The sequence below is a fragment of the Stegastes partitus genome, unplaced genomic scaffold, assembly GCF_000690725.1.
Source record: "Stegastes partitus isolate 25-593 unplaced genomic scaffold, Stegastes_partitus-1.0.2 Scaffold282, whole genome shotgun sequence".
Taxonomy (NCBI): Eukaryota; Metazoa; Chordata; class Actinopteri; family Pomacentridae; genus Stegastes; species Stegastes partitus.
The window spans coordinates 68296-89037 of NW_007578013.1; the positions used below are offsets into that span (position 1 = coordinate 68296).

At 41.5% G+C, this 20742-nt stretch overlaps 1 protein-coding gene across 4 annotated transcripts in view; it reads right to left on the minus strand.

Moving 5' to 3' along the window:
- Positions 1-20742, minus strand: part of col16a1 (collagen, type XVI, alpha 1) — a 91790-nt gene that overhangs the window by 35574 nt on the left and 35474 nt on the right. For 3 of the 4 annotated variants that reach the window (XM_008282721.1, XM_008282723.1, XM_008282720.1), the window contains 10 exons: positions 18650-18773; positions 17608-17889; positions 15985-16065; positions 11275-11343; positions 7002-7034; positions 3171-3206; positions 3021-3071; positions 2716-2748; positions 2509-2553; positions 73-111 (listed from right to left, as the gene is read on the minus strand). In XM_008282721.1, the coding sequence (XP_008280943.1) occupies positions 73-111; positions 2509-2553; positions 2716-2748; positions 3021-3071; positions 3171-3206; positions 7002-7034; positions 11275-11343; positions 15985-16065; positions 17608-17889; positions 18650-18773 (793 nt within the window). The remainder of the gene's footprint in view (positions 1-72; positions 112-2508; positions 2554-2715; positions 2749-3020; positions 3072-3170; positions 3207-7001; positions 7035-11274; positions 11344-15984; positions 16066-17607; positions 17890-18649; positions 18774-20742) is intronic. The other variant, XM_008282722.1, reaches the window with a different exon arrangement.

The window sequence follows — 20742 nt, forward strand, 5'->3', positions numbered from 1 at the left end:
TTTAATTAGATGATCATTAGAAGGTCATGTCTTCATTATTCATCACAAAAAAAAGTTTCTTAAACTGTCCACCTTGTACCCAGCTGCTTCGCCCCAGTTGGCAGGCGTCGCCTGTGGAGAGAAGGAATGGAGACAAGGTCCAGATCAATGACCTGGCTCTAAAGAGACAACACACACACACACCACTGGAGCAGAGCAAAAACAACACAGTGACCAGTCAGCAGCCCGTATGGACTACCAGCAGGAGCCATATGCCCCATTCACACAAAAACACACACACACACAAACACAGAACCCAGGAAACAGGAGAAGGCATTCATATTAATGCAGGCTACAATCTGAAGTATTTACAACTGCATATAGAGGAATCAGATACATTTAAATACCAAAAGATAACATATAAACGGTCCTAGAAGTCTGCACACTTACAGTCGAGTCCATAAGCATGTATACAATAACACAATTTGATCATTTTGCCTCTGTACAGTGTATCAATCAATCAATCAATTAGCAATTTATTGTCCTTGCACATGTCACAAGTACAGAGCAACGAAAAGACCAGTTACATCCCGTCCAAGAAACATATAAAGATAGTAATAACAGGGGGAGACAACTGTCGTGTCGCCCAGCCTAAGCGGGGTCACCTCAAAAGATAGGAAAAGGGAAAACAAGAGGGAAGATGAGGGGGGAAAAAAAGGCAATTCCCAAACTGTGTAGGTTTAATTTAAATGGTTTCACAAAAATGTTGCATTTTCCATGTCGGGAACTACAACCATTTTTAAACATAGTCCACCTATTTTCACATGCTCCAATGTAATTAGACAAACTAGCATGATTATAAACATGAAGATGATTTTCTTATACCAGTATGCAAATGCTGTGCAGCTAATGACTCCCGAAAAAGCCTGGAACCCATGAACACCACCGAATGCTGCGTTTCCTCCCTTTAGATGCTTTGCCAGGCCTTTACTGTAGCTGCCTGCAGCTGCTGCTTGTTTGTGAGTCTTTCTTCCTTCAGTCTGTTTCTTCGCTAAGTGAAAAACATGCTCAATTGGGTTGACATCAGGTGACTGATTCAGCCATTTAAGGACATTCCATTTCTTTGCCTTAAGAAGCTCCTGGGTTGCCTTGTTTGGAGTCATTATCCGTGTGCACTGTGAAGCACTGTCCTATCAGTTTTACAGAATTTGACTGAATCGGAGCAGCAAGTACAATCCTGTACAATTTAGAATTCGTACTGCTTCTTCTTTCGAAAGCCACATCATCAATAAACACCAGTGACCCAGTTCTATTGGCAGCCATAAATGCCTATGACATAACACTGCCTCCATGTTTGACAGATGATGCGGTCTGCTTTGAATAGTGAGCCTGTTTCTTTTCTTTTTCATGCTCTTCTCTTTCCATCATTCTGCTACAAGTTCATCTGGCTTCATCTGTCCAAAGAGTCTTGTTCCAGAACTGGGCAGCAGTTTAAGATGCTCTCTAGCAGTCTTACACTGCTGCCTTTCTGTTCTTGAGTGTGCATCTTGAAATAAACACATTTAAATGCATGGAGGTGTCTCTTTATTCTAGACTAGGATAATGATCTGCCTTCCTCTTCGAAAGTGTCCCTGACTCGGGTTCATAGAAAAATTCTACAATGATTTTAACTTTAGTTTTCTTCCCTTTGTTGTTGCTGATCTCACCAGCGCATTCCTTCATTTTGAGAATGCATCAAATTGTGGACTTGGTCAGTCTTAGTGGCGGCTGGGCCTCAGGTGGTCGGACAGTTTGTCCAAAGTTGGAATTTTGACATATCAAAGCGTAATTGGGCAAGACACTGAACCCTAAGTTGTTCCCAATGGCAGGCAGGCACCTTGCATGGTAGCTCTGCTGCAACTGGTATGAGTGTGTGTGTGTGTGTGAAAAGATAACATAGTAAAGCACTTTGTGTACCACTAAGGTAGAAGAGCAGCATAAAAGCTTAGGCTATTTACCATTCATAAAATTAGCTACCAAAGGAAAATTCATCACTTGTAATCAACCCCAGACATTTGATCTCATTAGTTTTCAGGAAATAGCAATGAAACACGCCACATCTGGCCATAAAACTGCTTATCCATCAATTATCGTAACACATTAGCCTTTGAAAATGCAAAAATGGCTGTAATTGTTAAACTGGTAATGCAACATTTTTGTGAATCCTCTTGAATTAAATCTGAACCTCTACACTTCACCCCATCGTCATTGTTTATTTTCAAATCATTTGTAGTGGTACAGAAAGGCAAAATGAGAAAAAATATGATCATTGTCCAAAAACGTATGGACCCAGCTGTACACAGAACTATATAAATGCACACTGAATGACTTGCAGGTAAATAAAAATACAAAGCACTCCATTATTCCCATTGTAAGTTTAATACAGGGGCTGAATTTGAATAAAGATCAAAGTCAATAACTAAGGGGTCAGCGGGGTTGTGAGGCAGTGGGATGTGTCGCTGTAACCTGTAGCAGAATATTGGCACTCACCGGTTCTCCTTTCTCTCCCTTCAGGCCCCTGGGTCCCTCTGTGCACTGAGGTTAGAGACACTTGGTTGGCATGTATTATCACAGACCACTTTTGGCACAAAAAAAACTGTAAGGCTCCCTGCGCTGCATACCAAATCATAAAACAATGCTTGTCTGCGAGACGAGGCATGAGGCGTGAGAGTGAGACACAATGGAAAAGTTACTTACTGGACCTGAATGGGAGCCAGAACAGTCATCACCCTAAAATGGAGAGAGGCAGACAGGAAGAATGATTGCTTGTGGGTGTGGAAGAGGAGCGCAGAAGAAAGAAGTGTATCAGTGAGGTGCTTAACTGGTCTAAAGCCAGCATCGTGTTGGACAACAGCAGCATCAAAGCATGTGTGTGGATGTGTTTGGATAATGCTAGACATGTCGGGGCACATGTGTTGAGATCACGCATTCCACTGATATTACAGCTAACCATGCACACGAGCACGGATTTGTGTGTCTGTGCACATGTCCTTCATACTCACCCGGTCGCCTTTTTGCCCTTTCAGCCCAGCAGCCCCACCGAAGTTTACTACCTGCAACACACACAACCACACCATCACACACTGTCCCTTTTTCATACATCTGACATTATCCAATGGAAAGACATGAAAGTAAAGATCAGTGATCCTTACATGTTCTTCCCTATTCAGGAGTAAACAACCACCACACTACAGACAGACACAGAGAAAGAGAAATTTATTAACACACTGTATCTAAAATCCACTGAAGGAGTCGTGTGCCTGAATAAAAAGAGGTTTGCGAAAGGAAACAAAAGCCTTGCAGTTCCTGTTGTCGCCTGGCAGTGGCACTGTTGCACAAAACTACACACGGCCGTATCTCCATGCTGCTACAGTATGCTGTTAAAAAGGATGAGAGCTGGGAAAGTGGGCGCACACACACACACACGAACACACACACACACACACACACTCACCTCCCATGGGAGATGGAGATCAATAGGAATGTCTGATTCCCACAGCACAGGAGTGAGCAGACCAGCTGCTTCTCACAGGAGGGCACACGCACACATACAAACGCACACATGCAAATACCAAATATGGATAACCCCTTATAAATAACTGAGGCATTTTTAGCCCAAGCGGGTAATTAAAGCCGAACCCCCGAACACCCTGCGTTTCTGGAAGCCTTTTGCTTTGACACGCCGGGAAGTTTGCGTATATGCTGAAGCTGTGACTGTGAGCTTGCTGAGACGACGAAAGAGGACTGGTATAACAGCACAGAGACAATGTGTAATTCTCCCCCTCCTCTTTTTTTTTTTTTTTCTCTCCCCCTCCCTCTTACGAGCTACAAATCTATCAATGGCTGGCTAGACCAGCCGCAGTGACGAGTCACTCTTTCCAAGCTCCTGTCTGCAGGCTTAGTCATTTACCTCGACTCAGAACCTCAGCAGCTTTGTTGTGTGTTCACGTCATTTCTCAAATCTGAAATGAAAAAGTCTGATTCCTTAAAAAGAACAGCGTGCTATATCTGTGCATTATGACACTATATGCTAATGTATCCTTTAATGTTTCTCCTAATTATATCCGATTACTTTATAATTCACAGCAGCTTGCTGTGCAAACAGTTGTTTCATAAGTTTTGCTTTCAATGCTTTCAGTTATACTGTATATTAGACTAGTCGTTGCATTTCTGTGCTTTGTGTTTCACAGTTAACATGTTGTCCTTAGCTTGCTGGCAATAAGTAAAGTTTTCCAATAAATGGAATTCATTTAACTATCCTATAGAATAGAATAGAATAGAATAGAATAGAATGCCTTTATTGTCACTATACACATGTACAATGAGATTGAGAGCAGCTCCTTCAGTGCCATACAATAATAAAGTACAAAATAAAGAGCAAAAAAATGAAAAATAGAAGAGATTTAAGTATAAAAAATAAGATAAGTTATATATACAGTATAGGTTATATGTACAGTATGGATTTAGAAAAATATTGCACATCATGGTCATTGATGGTAGATCCCTGTGTTACATAAGCTCATTTGTGGCAGCACAACCCATAGATTCTAGGGTAAGAAGCACATGAATAAAACATGTTTCATCGGTTTAATACACACCATTATTATTGCCACATTAGTAACTTAAAGCTTATTGTTTGGCCACTCCAGAGCAGTAGGACTAGCTCTAAACACAACAATAATGAATGGTGAAAGTTGCGACAAAGAATATGTAAGGAAACAGCGTCCTGTAACAGATCCAGCAGAAACAGAGCAACATCTATTAAGAGTCATGTTTCTGTCCCCCTGATGAATGGAAATCTAATAGTCGCTCCTCTTTTAGCTCCGTGTTGGCTCCCTACCAAGTCCTGGCTCATGATATCTGGCTCTTTAGCTGCTAAAGGCTTTGCTGTGCTCATCAGCTAATTGCAAACTGTGTCTTCTTGCTAAAATGTTCTGAATATCTTCGAGAATCTGCAAAGTCAGGCGATAATTCTCCACTAGAAGTAAAACCTTCCTCATTGGCAAGTTTCACCCATTGTTTATGTGATGAACCTGATTATGACAGCTTTCGAGTAAGGAGGGTTTTTTTATAATAAGAAGCCCAACATAAGGTTTCATTTTTTGGCATGAAATGTGCTCAAAATGTGCTCTTTTTCGACACCCGCATCTCAAAACAAAGGCTCTCGTCCCTACTTTATGCATGCCAACAGCAGTGCTCACTTATTAGCTTGAACACCTCTGAACAGGCTGAATTTTTGGCACCAACCTCTAGTCACTGAGCCTTGTTTTTTTGGTAATATTATTTTGGCATTCTCTCCTCAGCTGTCAAGTCTTGCCAAAAACAAGGGCAAGACCCAGCACACGCTAATAAAAACATTATATCAGAATAAACATGCATTTACAATCTCCTGGAGTATGATTCTCAGGACCTTTTTTGCAAATTCAAGATAACCTTCTCTGACACACAATGGCAAAGAAAAGGGGGTTTTTATTTCTGGAAAAGCCTTTTGTGTTAACAGATTCCAGCAGATTGGTGGAACTGAGCCTTTTGACTCACATAACCGAGAAAAAAACGGATGTAGCTGGGACAAGCTATAGAAGAACGGCTGAAAAAGCATTTATATGAACACTGTGATGGAAATTGCTTTCTGACTTCGCTGTGGGATTGTGCAGCACAAGTTAAATCTACCCTTTATTCAGATCATTTATTAACATAATCACATTAATTCATATGCCTGCTTGGCATATTTGTTGGTCGTGGTGACGCAGTGCATATAATCAGCCAGCACTATCAATGGATTCCTATGGGTAGTATGCCAATCTTTACCCCGGAAAAAAAAGTGCTGCCTGTTTAATTTGACCAAATTAAATTCCCGGCACAAAAGAAATTTCACTTTCGTTTCTTTGCAAGCATGTGCCCCCAGTGGCAGCCCAAGCTGTGCGCTCTAACTCAGGTATTGACCTACATTGAGGAAGTCAGGGGAGGGCAGCCAGCTGTATTAGTAAGCACACACAGGAGCAACATAATGAAGCGTCTGGAGTTTTGTATTCTATTTGTGAACAGAACATGCCTATTGTAGGTGAATGACAAAATTAATAGGCAGCAGCAACTCCCGACTGGGACTCGGCGCATAATGAGGTGTAAATCAGTCTTCAGTCAGTCAGCAAGCTGGGTGCATGTGAGGGAAAGCAGGTGGAAATAGAATTTCTTTCCCGTGTTCGACACACTCAGTAACACAACATTAAAGTACACACTCATGCCCTCCATGTTATTTTCATTTGTGACTTTCAACAAGAAAATATGTGCTGAAAGGCTTCTCATCCATAGGCTTGTTATTTCTGGACTGTATTTCAGGATGCACTGTCTTAAAGAAAGTTTTTTACCTTGTTCACACGTCCGTGTTTTGTTTTTTAAATGCTTGAAGATACATTGCGAGTGAAATAAGCAGTCAATGCAACGGCTGAACATTTTCACCATTTAACTGCAGTGTATCGACAACAGTCTCAAAAACACGGATTCAGACTTCCACATGGAACAATCCTAAAACAAACAATCCTGTCATCTTGGAGGATGGGACTTTCTGTCATTATTCTTTTTTCAGAATCAGTTTCAAATCAAATCAAATCTGAATTTCTCCAAAGTTAAAACTCGTCAATTGTTTAACGCAGTGTAGTTGAGTCATAGGTGAGCTGGTGTGCTCGTGCTGCAGTGACTGAAGAAGGGCAAGGGATGGACTTCACAGAACGATGCATTCGAGAGGAAGCAAGGGTGTAGTGCTACGTCTGAGCCATTTCAATGTAGAAAGGGATTATTTTTACGGAAAATAAATGTGTAGCTTTGATACACCTGGATGAGTTTTTAGGTGTTAAATCAATGACTGGAGAGCGACTTCAAAGGAGGGTACATGGTAAACTGCTAGAAGACTCACAAAGACTCCCCAATTCACCTAACCTGCCTGTGTTTTTTTTTAGACGAGTGTATGTGTGGGTTATGAAACTTACTTTTTCTGCGAGATCCTTAGATGCAAAAATGTCCTGTTGGTGGAAAGAAGGGAAGACAGAGTCAGGGATTACCTCACATCTAAGCATGACCTCAATATTATGAACATTCTAGGCTTCACACTGGTCCAAAATTGGTTTCTGTCTATGTTAGATGATGATACTGACAGTTTCATGGCAGCTAATATGTGCTGAATGCAACTGTTTCGAAGGTCATTCAAAGAAATATTGCTTCCTCTGGTTGAATTGTTTTTGGCAGGACTGTAATCACATTCTTTCTAAAATTTCATCAAGAAATTAATCTACATCTTAAACATTCTTCTCAGATATTTGAGTTCACAGTTCCGGTCACTGACTCCACTCTGTTGTACTTCGTAGTAACTGAATTTAATGTCCCCAGAAAGAGCAGGAATTGCATTTTAAAGTGATCGTAATATCTACATCGCAAAGCATCTTTGGCATAAGGAAACTGTTGTTTTCCGGTTTCATGTGCAGTGCAACCCTTCAAATCTTGTTGCCATTACAATTCGTTGCATCAGATAAACAACAAAGAAAGATGAAACAGGGGCCATCTCGGTTGCACACACGGGTCATTACAAGTTATTCTTTATTCTGGGTGAAAAAAAAAGGAGGAAAAAAAAAGACAGAGATTAAAGAGGATGAGAAGAGAGAGGAAGAGAAGTGTACCTCATGAGCCCTGAGGTAAATGAAGTGATGGACCCCGCTGTGCACAGAATTATAAATCAGATAAAATAAGAGTCAACAGCAAGAAAGATGGAGGAAGGATTGGAAAGCGGAGTGGAAACTTTCTGTTCAATGCGGCCGAGGAAGAGTTTCGGCAAAAGGAAAAGAGCGGGGAAGCCATTTTACAGCAAGCGTTGGACTTAAAAAGTCAAGAAGACACACTGAGGCTCTGGAAACAACACACAAAGAGTTCGGGTCTTTTGAGGACTAGATGACCTTTCAGCTGGGAGCTGGCTTGAAAGCCAGAAAAAAAATAGAGGTTTATGGTGTTGGAAGATAAGAAACAGTGTGGGTGAGATTTGTCATACCTCAGGAAGGCAGTAACTGCTGTGATCCATACAAAGACAGAAGTAAACAATGGTACAAATATCCCCCTGTACCAAACCTTAGTCAAACAAATGTTGTTTAAGCCAACAGAACTTGATATAGTGGAGAGCTTTTACTCCGTAGAGAGATCATGAAGTTTCCAAATGTACCAAATATCCATCCATCCATTATCTATACACCGCTTAATCCTCACTAGGGTCGCGGGGGAGTCGATCCCAGCTGACTCAGGGTGAAGGCAGGGGACACCCTGGACAGGTCACCAGTCTATCACAGGGCTACACTTAGAGACAGACAACCAAGCACACTCACATTCACACCTACGGACAATTTAGAATCACCAATTAACCTCAACATGTTTTTGGACTGTGGGAGGAAGTCGGAGAACCCGGAGAGAACCCATGCTTCATGGGGAGAACATGCAAACTCCACGTAGAAAGATCCCAGGTCCTAACTGGGACACGAACTGGTGACCTTCTAGCTGCGAGGCGATGGTGCTAACCACTGAGCCACCTTGCAGCCCTGAACCAAATATGTCACATTGAATTTTGGGGAAATGTGTATAAAATTATGAATAAGGCATTCAAGGCATGTGTTTTTGATTTTTGTTTTTCCCAATGTAAACCTTTTGGGCTTATTTGCTTACTTGCCAAACATTAGATGAGAAAACTGACTTGGATTTGGCCCTTACATATGGCAGCTGGTTAGCTTAGCTTAGCACAAATACTGGAAACAGGCACAAAGATAGCCTGGTCCTGTCTGAAGGTAACAAACTCCTCTGAAAGTAGCTAATGAACAACATTTATCGTGTTTGTGTATTTGAATGACAACCAGCAGCAAGCACATTCAGTTAAGCTACAGCTGCTATGTTTCTATAATGTTTTTTTTATGCACGTTTTGAACTATTGCATTACAAGAATTTAATGGAAACAGCAAAATTCAAAACACTTCTCCAATTTTGCCAAAAAAGCTTTTAAGCTTGGGAAGAAAAAAAAGAGTTTAAATGAGCATAATGGGTGATGGAAAGTCTTTTTTTCTGAATACGTGCTGACGCAGCAAACATTTAGCTCATGACTGATCATCTGTTTTCACTTCTTTTACTCTCTTTGTCTCCAGATAGCATGAAACATGTCCAATAGCAGTGTACTACAACTTGCTTTATGGAAAAGAATTCCTGAAGACTTCTGACATTTTTTTTCTCATAGATGGCCAAATTTTGTCTGTCCGTTCTTCCTCTTTAGGGTTTTTGGAGGTTGTAACACAACTGGTTTTATTTCCCACCTTTTCTCCTCTGTTAATTACAACAATGCATAACATAGTCTGGACTGCCAACTACTGACTAAATTGCAGTTTATTCTTTCCAAAGCAGTTAATGAAAACAAGATGAATTAAATTTTTCAGACATTTCAAAGGTTAGCTCCATATTGGCTTGACAGTTATACAGCAACATGGCTAATGGTTGGCAGATTTTGTGAACCTTGGCCAGAATCCGATTATCTTTTATTCTTCTGTTTCTAATTTTTCGGCTAAGCTACGGTAACCTTGTAGTGACTTCATATTTACCATACAGGTAGGTATTCTCATCTAACTCTATAAAGCATTGCATTAAGCTATTTCTTTAAGACTACTCAAAATCTAAAAACAGGTCAAAATCAATGCAGCGGTACCAGATATCTTTTTTCAACCAACACATTCTTCTTCCTTGTCAAATTCTCAGACCGACAGTAGAATTACAACCCAACCGTCATCAGATTTAGTCAGAGATTCTGTTGCATTAAACTATAACTCTGCCGTAACCAGGTCACTGGAAATTCACGACATATCCGTCACCCAACATTTACTCAAGTGACAACAATTGATACAATTTGTAATATATATATATATATATGTATATGGTGTAGTGCCCAGCGACCTGTAAATAGACTTCCATGTAAAATTGGTGGAGTTTCCCTTTAAGGCTTCTTAAAGTGCCAAAGGGGCAAAGTGCATTTTTTTCCAGACATTTACAGAAATGGCATTTCACTAGTTGTTAATCCCAGTGAACCCTGTGCTCACTCAGCTACAAAAACGTAAAGCACTCCATACACCGAACACACGACACCCTACGTATGCTGAGCTCAGTCTGCTGTCCCTCAGTGAGGTTTAGTTTAATAGAAGCTGGCTCAAAAAAAAAAGCAAAAAACATCTGGCCGGCACACTGGAATCTTTTATTTCACAGTTCATTTATAAAACTAACAGAAAGATAAAAATAGAAAATGCTCAAGGTACTTCGAACTGGTGTGTGTGAAAAAGAGAGTAGCAGAGACAAAGAGCAAAAAGCTGTGAAAGGAGGACAGAAATGTGTAAAGTAAAAGCAGAGATGCTGGTAAAGCTGCACTAACTGCCGTGTTGCCCGTATTAACAGTCAGCCCGCGATAACTAATAGCAGAGGAGGAGGCGAGAGAGATTTGCGAGCGGGGAAGGAAACATGGAGAGAGATGGCATGCCTTGCATCTGGCTGGAACCATCTATGGGATTGATTACTGTGTCCTGAAGTCTGCCACAGCTCTAAGTTAACACCGGCACTCCACAAGACAAACACCAGGCTCTAATGAATAGATAATTGGATATAGATCCCATTAATATGAATGATGAAACAGGCGGGTGTGAAAACAAAAAATAAATTGCCTCTGCGTTATACTGGAAGAACTTCATGTATCAGGCGGTAGGCTATTGAAGCAACCATAAAATATGTCCTGGAAATTTCTGGAAAAACGGCTCCCTGTTGCATCAGGGCTCTATATCACAAATTTGACGCTACTTGCAGACACTTTGTATGATTGCTACCAGCAGACTCGACAGAAGTCATAAAAACCTCAGCGGTGATAAAGACCACGGCGGAATAGAAAACATGTTGTCCGTGGTGGAGTTTCTGCTGGCCGGTGTTCGCTTGCCAGCAGACGCACATCAGACAAATCAAACTGCCGAAGGAACAAAACTGTTGGAGGCCAAGTGTGTGTCTGTGTGTGTTTTTGAGAGTGGGTGTTGGGGTAATTTACAACGAAAGAGGAAGGGACTGGTGTTTGTGAAGAATGATTCAGAATGAGAAATTTCAGAATGAGGGCATAAGAATTTGCAGTGAATAGTATTAATTGCATTTGTGTCTGTATAGTCTGTACAATGTTGTGCGTGATCATATGCTTTGCAGACAATAGAGATTTAGATTTACCTGAGCAAACATGTTGTCTGGCAGGTCATTTTCAGCAGCGCGGCGGCTCTTCGGGGCATCAGGAGGGCACTGCAAGCAAGCAATAGACAGATATAGGTAAGACGAGGTAAAAGACTACTCTGAATTCTCCCCTGGATCCTATAAATTCAGCTTTGGACAAGATGTTAACATCTAACATAGAAATCCAGCCGAATATTGTCTTTTGTTACTGGTTTAGCGAACAAAAAGAAAAGAGATTCTTCACATTTTTTGTCAAAGAAAGCCTAAAAGTTTGAAACAACCTGCCATCTCTTTTTTTTTTTGTTCTCAGAGAGGTTTCAACACTCATCCAAGGTCTGTCTTCAGTTCTAACTGACTGATGGGAAGTTCCAGGTAAATATTGTCGCCAACAAAACACATGGCTAATGATCCACGAATGACCAAAGACCTACATGCCTCTAGGTGTGACTGGTCGTACGATTGCCAGGTCGGGGATGACTCCAGGTGTTAATGGTGGTAAAATTACCGGGTAAGTATGTCAAGATTGCATTATAAGTATGTGGTAAGTGGAAGACCCTCTTTCTCTGTTTGGTGAATTGTTAGTTTTGTTTCTTTACCAGAGGTTTTGTATATTCTAACATTTGTGCGACCACGAGGCAGTTGCGTTTTGGGATAATTCTGTTGAGACTAATCCATCCATCCATTATCTATACACCGTTTTATCCTGACTAGGGTCGCGGGGGGACTGGAGTCTATCCCAGCCGACTTAGGGCAAAGGCAGGGGACACCCTGGAGAGGTCACCAGTCTATCACAGGGCCACACTTAGAGACAGACAACCAAGCACACTCACATTCACACCTACGGACAATTTAGAATCACCAATTAACCTCAACATGTTTTTGGACTGTGTGGGAGGAAGCCGGAGAACCCGGAGAGAACCCATGCTGCACGGGGAGAACATGCAAACTCCACGCAGAAAGATTCCGGTGCCTCCACCGGGACGTGAACCGGCAACCTTCTTTGCTGCCAGGCAACAGTGCTACCAACTGTGCCACCCTGCAGCCAGATGAGATTAATGATTAACAAAAGAAAAAAAAACACAAGTGATGTTGTGGGGTTATGCTTAGACACAGGGATGCTTTCAGCCAAATGCTAAAATGCTTAAATTCCTACAATGACAAGCGTAGCAAATGTTCAGATGAATAGTTCTGTATTCACCAATTTAGCACTTTTAGGATGTTAGCATGTTACCTGTTTGTGCCACAAAGTCTGAGAGTAATAAAAAAAGAGTGCCATCACATTGCAGGTATGTTGTTAGAAATCATGGACAACTTGGGCAAACTGGGTATAAATTTGAACTAAACATGACGCTGGATTGACATGAACAGATTGCCAAAGCTGTCACAATATACGCTGAGAAGTCGAGGTGCCAAATCAAAAGCTGTTTGGATCATCCAGATTTTTGAACACGTGTGAAATTGACAAATGGAGCACAGAACAATACAAACGAAATGCCTTATCACCAACATCCAATCTTAAAATCCAGTCGAAAAACACAACGCATCTTTCTGCACCATCTAGCATGCACTTGTATCTCTTCCCTTTGTGTTTCAAGAAGTCTGCACCCTCCATGTGTGCGCCTGTGTGTCTACATATGTGCACGCTCGCTCCCCCCCCACTTTCTCATTTCAAATTTAAACGCAGCTCGGAGGGAGCCCTGCAGCAACACAAGCCTAGAGCAAAGGAGAAGAGGTTTCCTTCTTCAAACCTTCTAATCAATTTTACAGCATGCAGTCCATCCTCTAGAGGACTCTACACTTTCAAACTTCTGAAGAAGCTTCTTATCCTGTTTGTATCCTTCTCATAAATTCATTTGCTAATGAAAAAGACACGTCGACGTGCACACACACACAGACACGTAGGCACCCTGGAGAATTCTGACAAAAAGTTGGCTCGGTACAAAAATACCTTCAGCTTAAAAATAAACCCCCCCCAAAAAAATAAAAAACGGCTGTTTGCAATTCCTCCCATACCTGAACAATCGCTTGCTCAACATAGTGGTGCACTGTTTTCAGTCCAATGAATCTGTTTTCTATTTGATAAGGCGTTTGTGTGAAGTTTGCAAACAATAACTGCACGAAAATACGGAAAAAGAAGAGAGGCAGCAGGAGAAAGGCTCAGAAACATAAACGCAAAGGAACAAAATGGTGCTTTTGAAGCTGCAGAGGAGACATGTGATTCTTGAAATTAGGAATTTAGTCACACTTTAGGAGTACAAACAATATTGGCAAATCACGGCTGATGTTGCATAATTGCACACAATGGAATTACTCTCAGCTCTAGTCAATTTGTATACATAATATCCAATGTTAAACAAAGCCTCTGAAGAATATTTAACTAACACAACAACACCAGCATTTTTTGTATTTGTGCAAACCCGAGTCAAGTAACTGATGGAGTGTTATATAGTGAGGAGCTCTCTGCCTGCATATCAAATTGCGTGGCAGGCGGCCAAGCTTCTTTTCTGACCACCTAAAATGAGTCGGAAGAACAAAATTGAGCATAACGCATTATAAAGACAAAGCGTTGCTGATTAGCGAGAATAAGCCTCCAGAGCAGATGCGGTGAGTTTCTGTGCTGTTTAATTTAGATAATGCCGACTCAGCCTTTCTTGCAGCTGTTGAACAGTAAAAAAGCCTTCCGACAATTTACTTTTATTGGAGCTGCAACAAGTGTCGAGTTCTAGTCACCGGGGTTAATTTACCATAGTTTAGCTTGAGTTTAACTGAGGTGAGAAGGTGCTTCAAATTTACGCATGGACGAAACTGTTTTTTTTTTTGTGCCTGTTGGCTAAAGTTATATGAGCCTAAAACCTCGAAACTCACAATTCGAAAGCCACAGCGAAAGCTTTTCCACACTCATACCTTCCCTTAGCCCCATGTAGAGACTGTGGTGGGACCAAGTAATTTGAGGTGGAAAGAAAGGAGCAACCGTTGAAGGTGAATGCCCTTTAAGCTGGTGTAAGAGGTTCAAGCTAGGAGTCGATTGATGGTTTTTTTCAGGGCAAATACTGACGCCAATGATTAGCAATCAAGGAGAGCGATAATCGAACTGAATTCATTTACATTTACAACAACGGGAAAAAGACAAGACGAATGCAAAACCTAACTGAGACACATTGGCTTATTCATAGTTGACATGTTTAATCAAAAGAGGATTTTTCAACATGTTTACGGCTTATTAATTGCGACATGCAACCAGTCAGATGGTGCTGCGGGTGGAACATTGCTTGAGACTGCAGAGTGGTTACTGCAGATGGAAACAGGCAGCTGCATCAGAGCCAAAGTAGCGCATTATTAAATAATTAATTTCATCAGGAAATGGTTTTAAACATTGCAGTCAACACCAATAATGAATCCCCGCGAAAGCCGCTGAATCCCTACAGTTCCAGACAAACTGCCCGCTGAGTATCCACGCTGATTCTGTCTGAGCAGCGGTTCGACATTTTGAGAAATGCGCATATTAGTTTTTTCCGGTGGAGAGTTGTGGTGTTTTCACATTAACGCGGAATAACAGCTTTAGCTCACGCCCTCTCCATCACTGTGTACATTGTGTGTCGCGGCAGCCTTGTGCAAATGCCTGCAGTGTGCCACGGGTACTGTGAAAGTTTAAATTGGTTGAATCAGTCAGACATTGGTGACCACTGCTTGAAGTGACAGACGACTATTTCCAGGCGCCGTTCGAGGCTGTAAAATGGGCTTCTTATAGAGAAGACTGATACTGTTCTCATATCTGTCTATTAAACACACAGTAAAGCTACAACCAGTCAAAGGTCGGCTTGTCTTAGTACAAAACACGAGGAAAGAGACAGACAAGTTTTGTCCAGAGGCAAAGAGAATTAGCATTTCAGTATCTCTAAAATGTATTTAATATGCATGAAAACAGATGTGCAAAGCCGATAAGCTAATAGGTTTTACAGGGGAATTTGTTCCGAAACTTTCCTGGATCGTGCCAATTGTCAGGAAATCAGTAAATATGCTTAAAAAGTCACTACTTAAAGACATAAAAGATTCAAAATGGACTTGGATCTGACTGAGAACTCGAGGACACTATGCACACAGTAGTTACTGGTCAATCTGAAGGTAGCCTCGCCCCGACGCATACCTTGCTACATTGTCAATGTTCCTCTAAATGACACCGTCATTTACAAAATTAACATCACGATGTATTCGAAAGTTCTTAAATTAGTGATTCAGGCCATAAACATATTGGGAAAATATTTACTGAGGAAACAAATCAAGTGAGAAGTCGGGTCATTTTGTCATAGACTTCTATACAATTCTTTTTCCAGTCAGAGGAGTCGCCCCCTGCTGGCCATTAGAAAGACTGCAGGTTAAAGGTAGTTCCATGTTGGCTTCACTTTTTAAACCCAGAAGCTACATTCATCTTTTATATACAGTCTATGCTTTTAGGCAAGAAATCTTTCAGGCCATACCCCCTCATCAAAACACTCAGATTAAACTAACAAGATATAAAATGTAACTGTGTGCTCGTCAGAGGTGCTGGAAAGTGGACGTTGTTCTTTTCGTACAGTGTCAGGCTAGCTGTTTTGTTTCTTTCTGCTAAGCTAAGCTAACCACCTACATGCTGTTGCTGTAGATCAGGGCGAAAAGTCTCTGCTCTACACAAAGTCAATGTTATTGTCGGTTAGCGAGGATCTCCGGTCTCACCCTAGCTCCGGGTATCTCACAGCAGGCCTCTTGGATGGCAAGCGAGGGGTCACAATACAGCATCACCTGCTGAATGTCCATCTGTGAAAGCAAGAGGAAGAAAGAGACATATTGTGATACATGGCATTTCACACGAATCCTCTGCTTTGTTTGTTTTATACTGTGCATAAAAGTTTAAATGAGGCAGCAAACAAGGTTGAGAGGCAATTAATTTCTCATTCACAAAACGCATTAGGAAAGCACTGTCAGGTGGCGCACCTGTGTGTGCGCGCACATGTGTTTGATTGCATGTATGAACACTTCCTCCCCGCGCTAACAAAAGAGCTTTTCTGCTTTCTAAGTAGGCCAGTTAACTGATCGTCAAACTAAGTGCCTGGATTACTGGATGCGTTCAATGTTAATAGTCCCAGCTCACTACACGCATATTCTCTCAGGTAGCTGGCTCGCATTTTTAATCAGGACTGGATGCTTCAAAGCAAAACAGCACCTCGGGGGCAAAGCCTATGGTCTGAAGCACATACAAATATGAACATACAAATCCATAGGTGGAGACAATGATCAGCACCAAGGTCTTCTAGGACGAGGATTCACTAGAAATGTTTCATTATGTTTTCTCCACTGGTTAAATGCTTTAATAGGGTGATGTGGAGAAAAAAAAAAAAAAAAAAAAGCCTGGTATGTTATTAAAATTCTATATGCCAAAGGTAACACTGAATTATCTTATGCAACAACTCACTAAGATGCCATTCTCTATGGTCTCAATAAGGGAAGCTGCTGCATTCATATCGCTTCTGAGACAGTTTGTTCTTTATACAGAGAGAGACAAAAGGTCACCATATGTTCAAATAGTAGCTTTAGATGACATTTACACTGCAAAGCTTAATCTTGATCAAAGGCTCCTCAATATCAAGACAGGGCGGTCACAGACTGCATATTTAATCATATTTCACACAGAGCTCAAAGCATTCCCTTTCTGATTTTCTCAGCTCTCCATAGAGGCATACCTTTCTTTAAAGCATCCAACAGTCCAGCGAAAAAAGCCCACCACCCATTACTGGTTTTTTTCTTTTTTTTTAAACAACCATTTCTGGACAATGAAAATCTATTTTTTATTTTTTGTTTAATTTTAATCGACCCATTAAAAGTATAATTTGGCAGTAGATTGCACTTTATGAGATTGGATTAGCTCCTACATTTGTGATAGAGGTTTCATAGTTAAAATGGAGGGGGCCTCATTCATTCATGCAACAGAAACTTTTGCAAAACAAATCTTCCCAGTCCCCTATATTTGCTGTGGCTCCCTGTGAGTTTCAGGCCTTGTTTTAAGACCTTGCTCTAGCTCCTAGTTACATTTTTTATATTTTGTAATCCCCGAGAGTCACATCGCTGCCTGACATCCTCGAGCAGAGGTCCCTTGGTTTTTCCAACCACTCAATTTGTTACTGTGGGAGAATCAGACTTTACTGTCTGTGCCCCTCAGTTTTGGAGCTCCCTGTCTGAGCATCTCAAGCTAAATCTAGAGCAGGTTTCTACTCTGTAAAAAACCTTGTTTTTCAATGATAATTATGCTGTTTAACTAACAGTGCTGCTGCATGAATAAAGTCAGAAGTTTTAATGTCATACTTGAACAGGCCCGGCATCCGAAGCTCGAACACCCAGCAGAGTGTGTCCGTCGGTGGGCAGAACTCCTCGTGGCTCCAGGGGCTTGGTCTCGATGGAGCTGCAGTCCACGTGGAGGGAAGCGGCTCCGTGCTGCACGCTGAGGGCCAACTTGTGCCAGCGCAGGTCCATCAGGGCCTCGACTCCCTCCCCGGTGAAAACGCAGCTCTCCAGGTCGGCTTCGGGGTCCAACCCTCTGGCTCGAAGGGACAGGGTGCCGTCGGGGCCGTTGAGGTCCACAGAGAGCTGGGTTTTGGGACAGAGAGGGGGTGTGAAGATGAGAGGGCCGGGCTGGTACTACAATAATGTGTTCAGTATGAAAAAAGTACTGCATCCCAAGTTGTCTGAATGTCAGCGGCTTCAGCAAAGAGTCACACCTATGCGCCGCCACCACCTAACGAAGCTGTAGAACACAGCAGCGAAGACGAGGTAAAGCGGAAGACATATTAATTACACACACGAGCCGTACAGCCAATCAATCACTCCTAATGAGGCGACTTAGCCGTCATCCATCATACACATTGAGTATTTAAATCTGGCCTCAGACTCTTAGTGATTATCAGGACTCTAAGGGACTCCAGTGCTTCATCATGGAACACACATGAATAACAATGAAGGTGAATGAAAAGAGGGGAGCAGGAGATGATGGAGGGAGGAGCGACGGAGAGACAGGGCGCGGGCGAGAGGGGGTATCGGATGAAAAATAAGAGAGGACAAAAGGCATATGGAATGAAAGGGGGGAGAAAATTGAAAAGATGTCACAAGAGAAAAGAAATCGAAAGGGAAAGTGGATGACTATGCAAAAGAGAGATGAGAGGCAGCGGGAATGAAGAGACAAAAAAAAAAAGAGGGATGAATAGAGGGTAAAAGATCAAGGAAGGGAGTGGAGGGAAGTAGGGAAGGAGTGAGGGAAGGAAGGAGGCGGCGGAGGAGGAGGAGGAGGGAGGCGAGAGATGCAGTAAAGCATAAAGCAGAGGGGTGAGGAAACAAAGTGTGAGCTGTGCACCTGTGGGTATCCCTGCTGATCAGATATCTGGAAGAGGTAGACGGTGTCCCTCAGGGCAGCCTTCTTCAACGCCAGGGTGAAGATCAGGGTGAATTCCTCGGGTAGGCCGTGAGGGAACACCTGACTGGAAGACACGAGTTCAAAACGGTCAAGGGCGCGACATTCTTCCAGACGCAGGAGTCATGATAATGCATGCAGCTAAAATTTAAAGGGAAATTTCTTCCAGTTTTATACAGGAAGCTCAGCTTGCTGGCCGTGGAGAGTGCCGACGGAGAAAGTCAATAAGTAAGAAAAGTATCTGACTACAAGAGGCTTGCACTTCTAACTGGGAGCGTGGAGTTTAAAGCAGATATAACATGAGTTTTATAGCTTTCTGTAGAGACATATGTGCTTCTATAGGTAAGAGGAAGACAAGAAACAAGGAAGGAATGGGAAACGATAGGCCTGTAAGTAGTAGTCACAAGACGAAGCAGGTATTCTTTAGAGGTAAGTCAAGAAACAGAACTAAATGAATAATTAAATAATATTGTAACCTCCAATCATTAGGAGTCCAAATAATTGCTAATAATACTTTGCATTTGCGGAATAGTAGCACAAGACATTAATGTGTATTGACACATTCCCCATATTCAAGCTAGGTAAGGCATTTCTTTGGCATCACGAGGTAAAACCTCCACGGGAACCTTTTAGGATATTGTAATTCAAGTGGTATATGAATTTAGACTTCTATCTTCTCTTGGCTCTTGGCTTTAGAAGATAGAATACTTCAATCACAGGTCTTTTCACAATGAGCAGGTGAGACAGTATAGAGAAACAAAGTGGTTCTTATGGAAGACGTCCCCTCAGCAGCACTTGAATCCCGGAAGGAACCACAAAAAGAGAGTGCATGAATGTTAATGTTTAGCTTGATTGGTCTTGAAGTGTGTACAAATGCTAGTGTTTACCTGGTGGGAGGACAAAATGAAAAAAACAAAAGAAAGTAAGAAAAAGCTGCAATGAGAGGGCTGTATATTTGGAAATTTTGGCTTTTTAATTTTTTTTGTTTTACCTTCAGACTCCTGCCTACCCTAGCTTTAACCTAAAACATTACATCGCTGTTATATCTACAGCTTGTTTCTTCATAGTGACCAAAAAAAATCTGTTAATGTAGATTTAAAAAGCAGGGTATCATAAAATTATGCCATTAGCTGTGTTTTTGAAACGATAGGATTCAGGGCTTTTGGATTTTAAGCCACATTGACGAGTAAAAATCAGGATGTCTCCTCCTCTACTGCTTCGATTTTGACCAAACTTTAAAACCTGTTTCTTGTGAAACTAACTTCATGGAACAGCAACGGAAAATCGTTAATCAATCACACTCACAGCACCCAATAGCGAACGACGCTGACCACCCACTTAATCAACTCTGTTAAGTGTAGTGCGAGGTACGCTGGTTTGTTTAGTATGGAGTCAAGTATTACTTAATAATGAAAATATATTGTGTAGAGAATATATTTAGCATCCAGACACCCATGAAGTCTATATTGTAGGTAAATGTATCAACAGGTTGTAGGATGATGATGCGCTCCTGCTAGTTTTGTTCTATGTTTTATTTTATTTACACAATGTTATGTCATCCTATTGGTTTCATGTGGAGTGTCTATGTTTGGTTGTGAAAAAAGAGAAAACTGAATAAAAAAGGAAACTACAACAACAACAAAAAAAAATCTGACATGACCACTTCGTCAATCCACATAAAAAAATAATGGGCTGTTGTTTTTCAAAGCAAAGGATTTGATGATACCATCTTGAATTGGAAGTTAAATTGAAAATTTGTGGATTCATCTATGACGAAAAAAAGGTATTCGCAGCCCTACGCTTAATACTTAAGACCAGCATTGCAGTAGTTTTTTTTATTCTCTACAGCACAGCAGCACTAAATGAAATACCTTGTCAAGAATTTTATGTATAAATGTGTATGTATTCGTGCATAAGTCTATTTATGGGGCATGAATGCTTGTGTCAAAGTTTGCTGGTATATTATGTGTAAACATGATCTATCTACAGACAAAAGCGGTGTGACACCAGAGAGCAGCCATCACCTTTAATTAGGC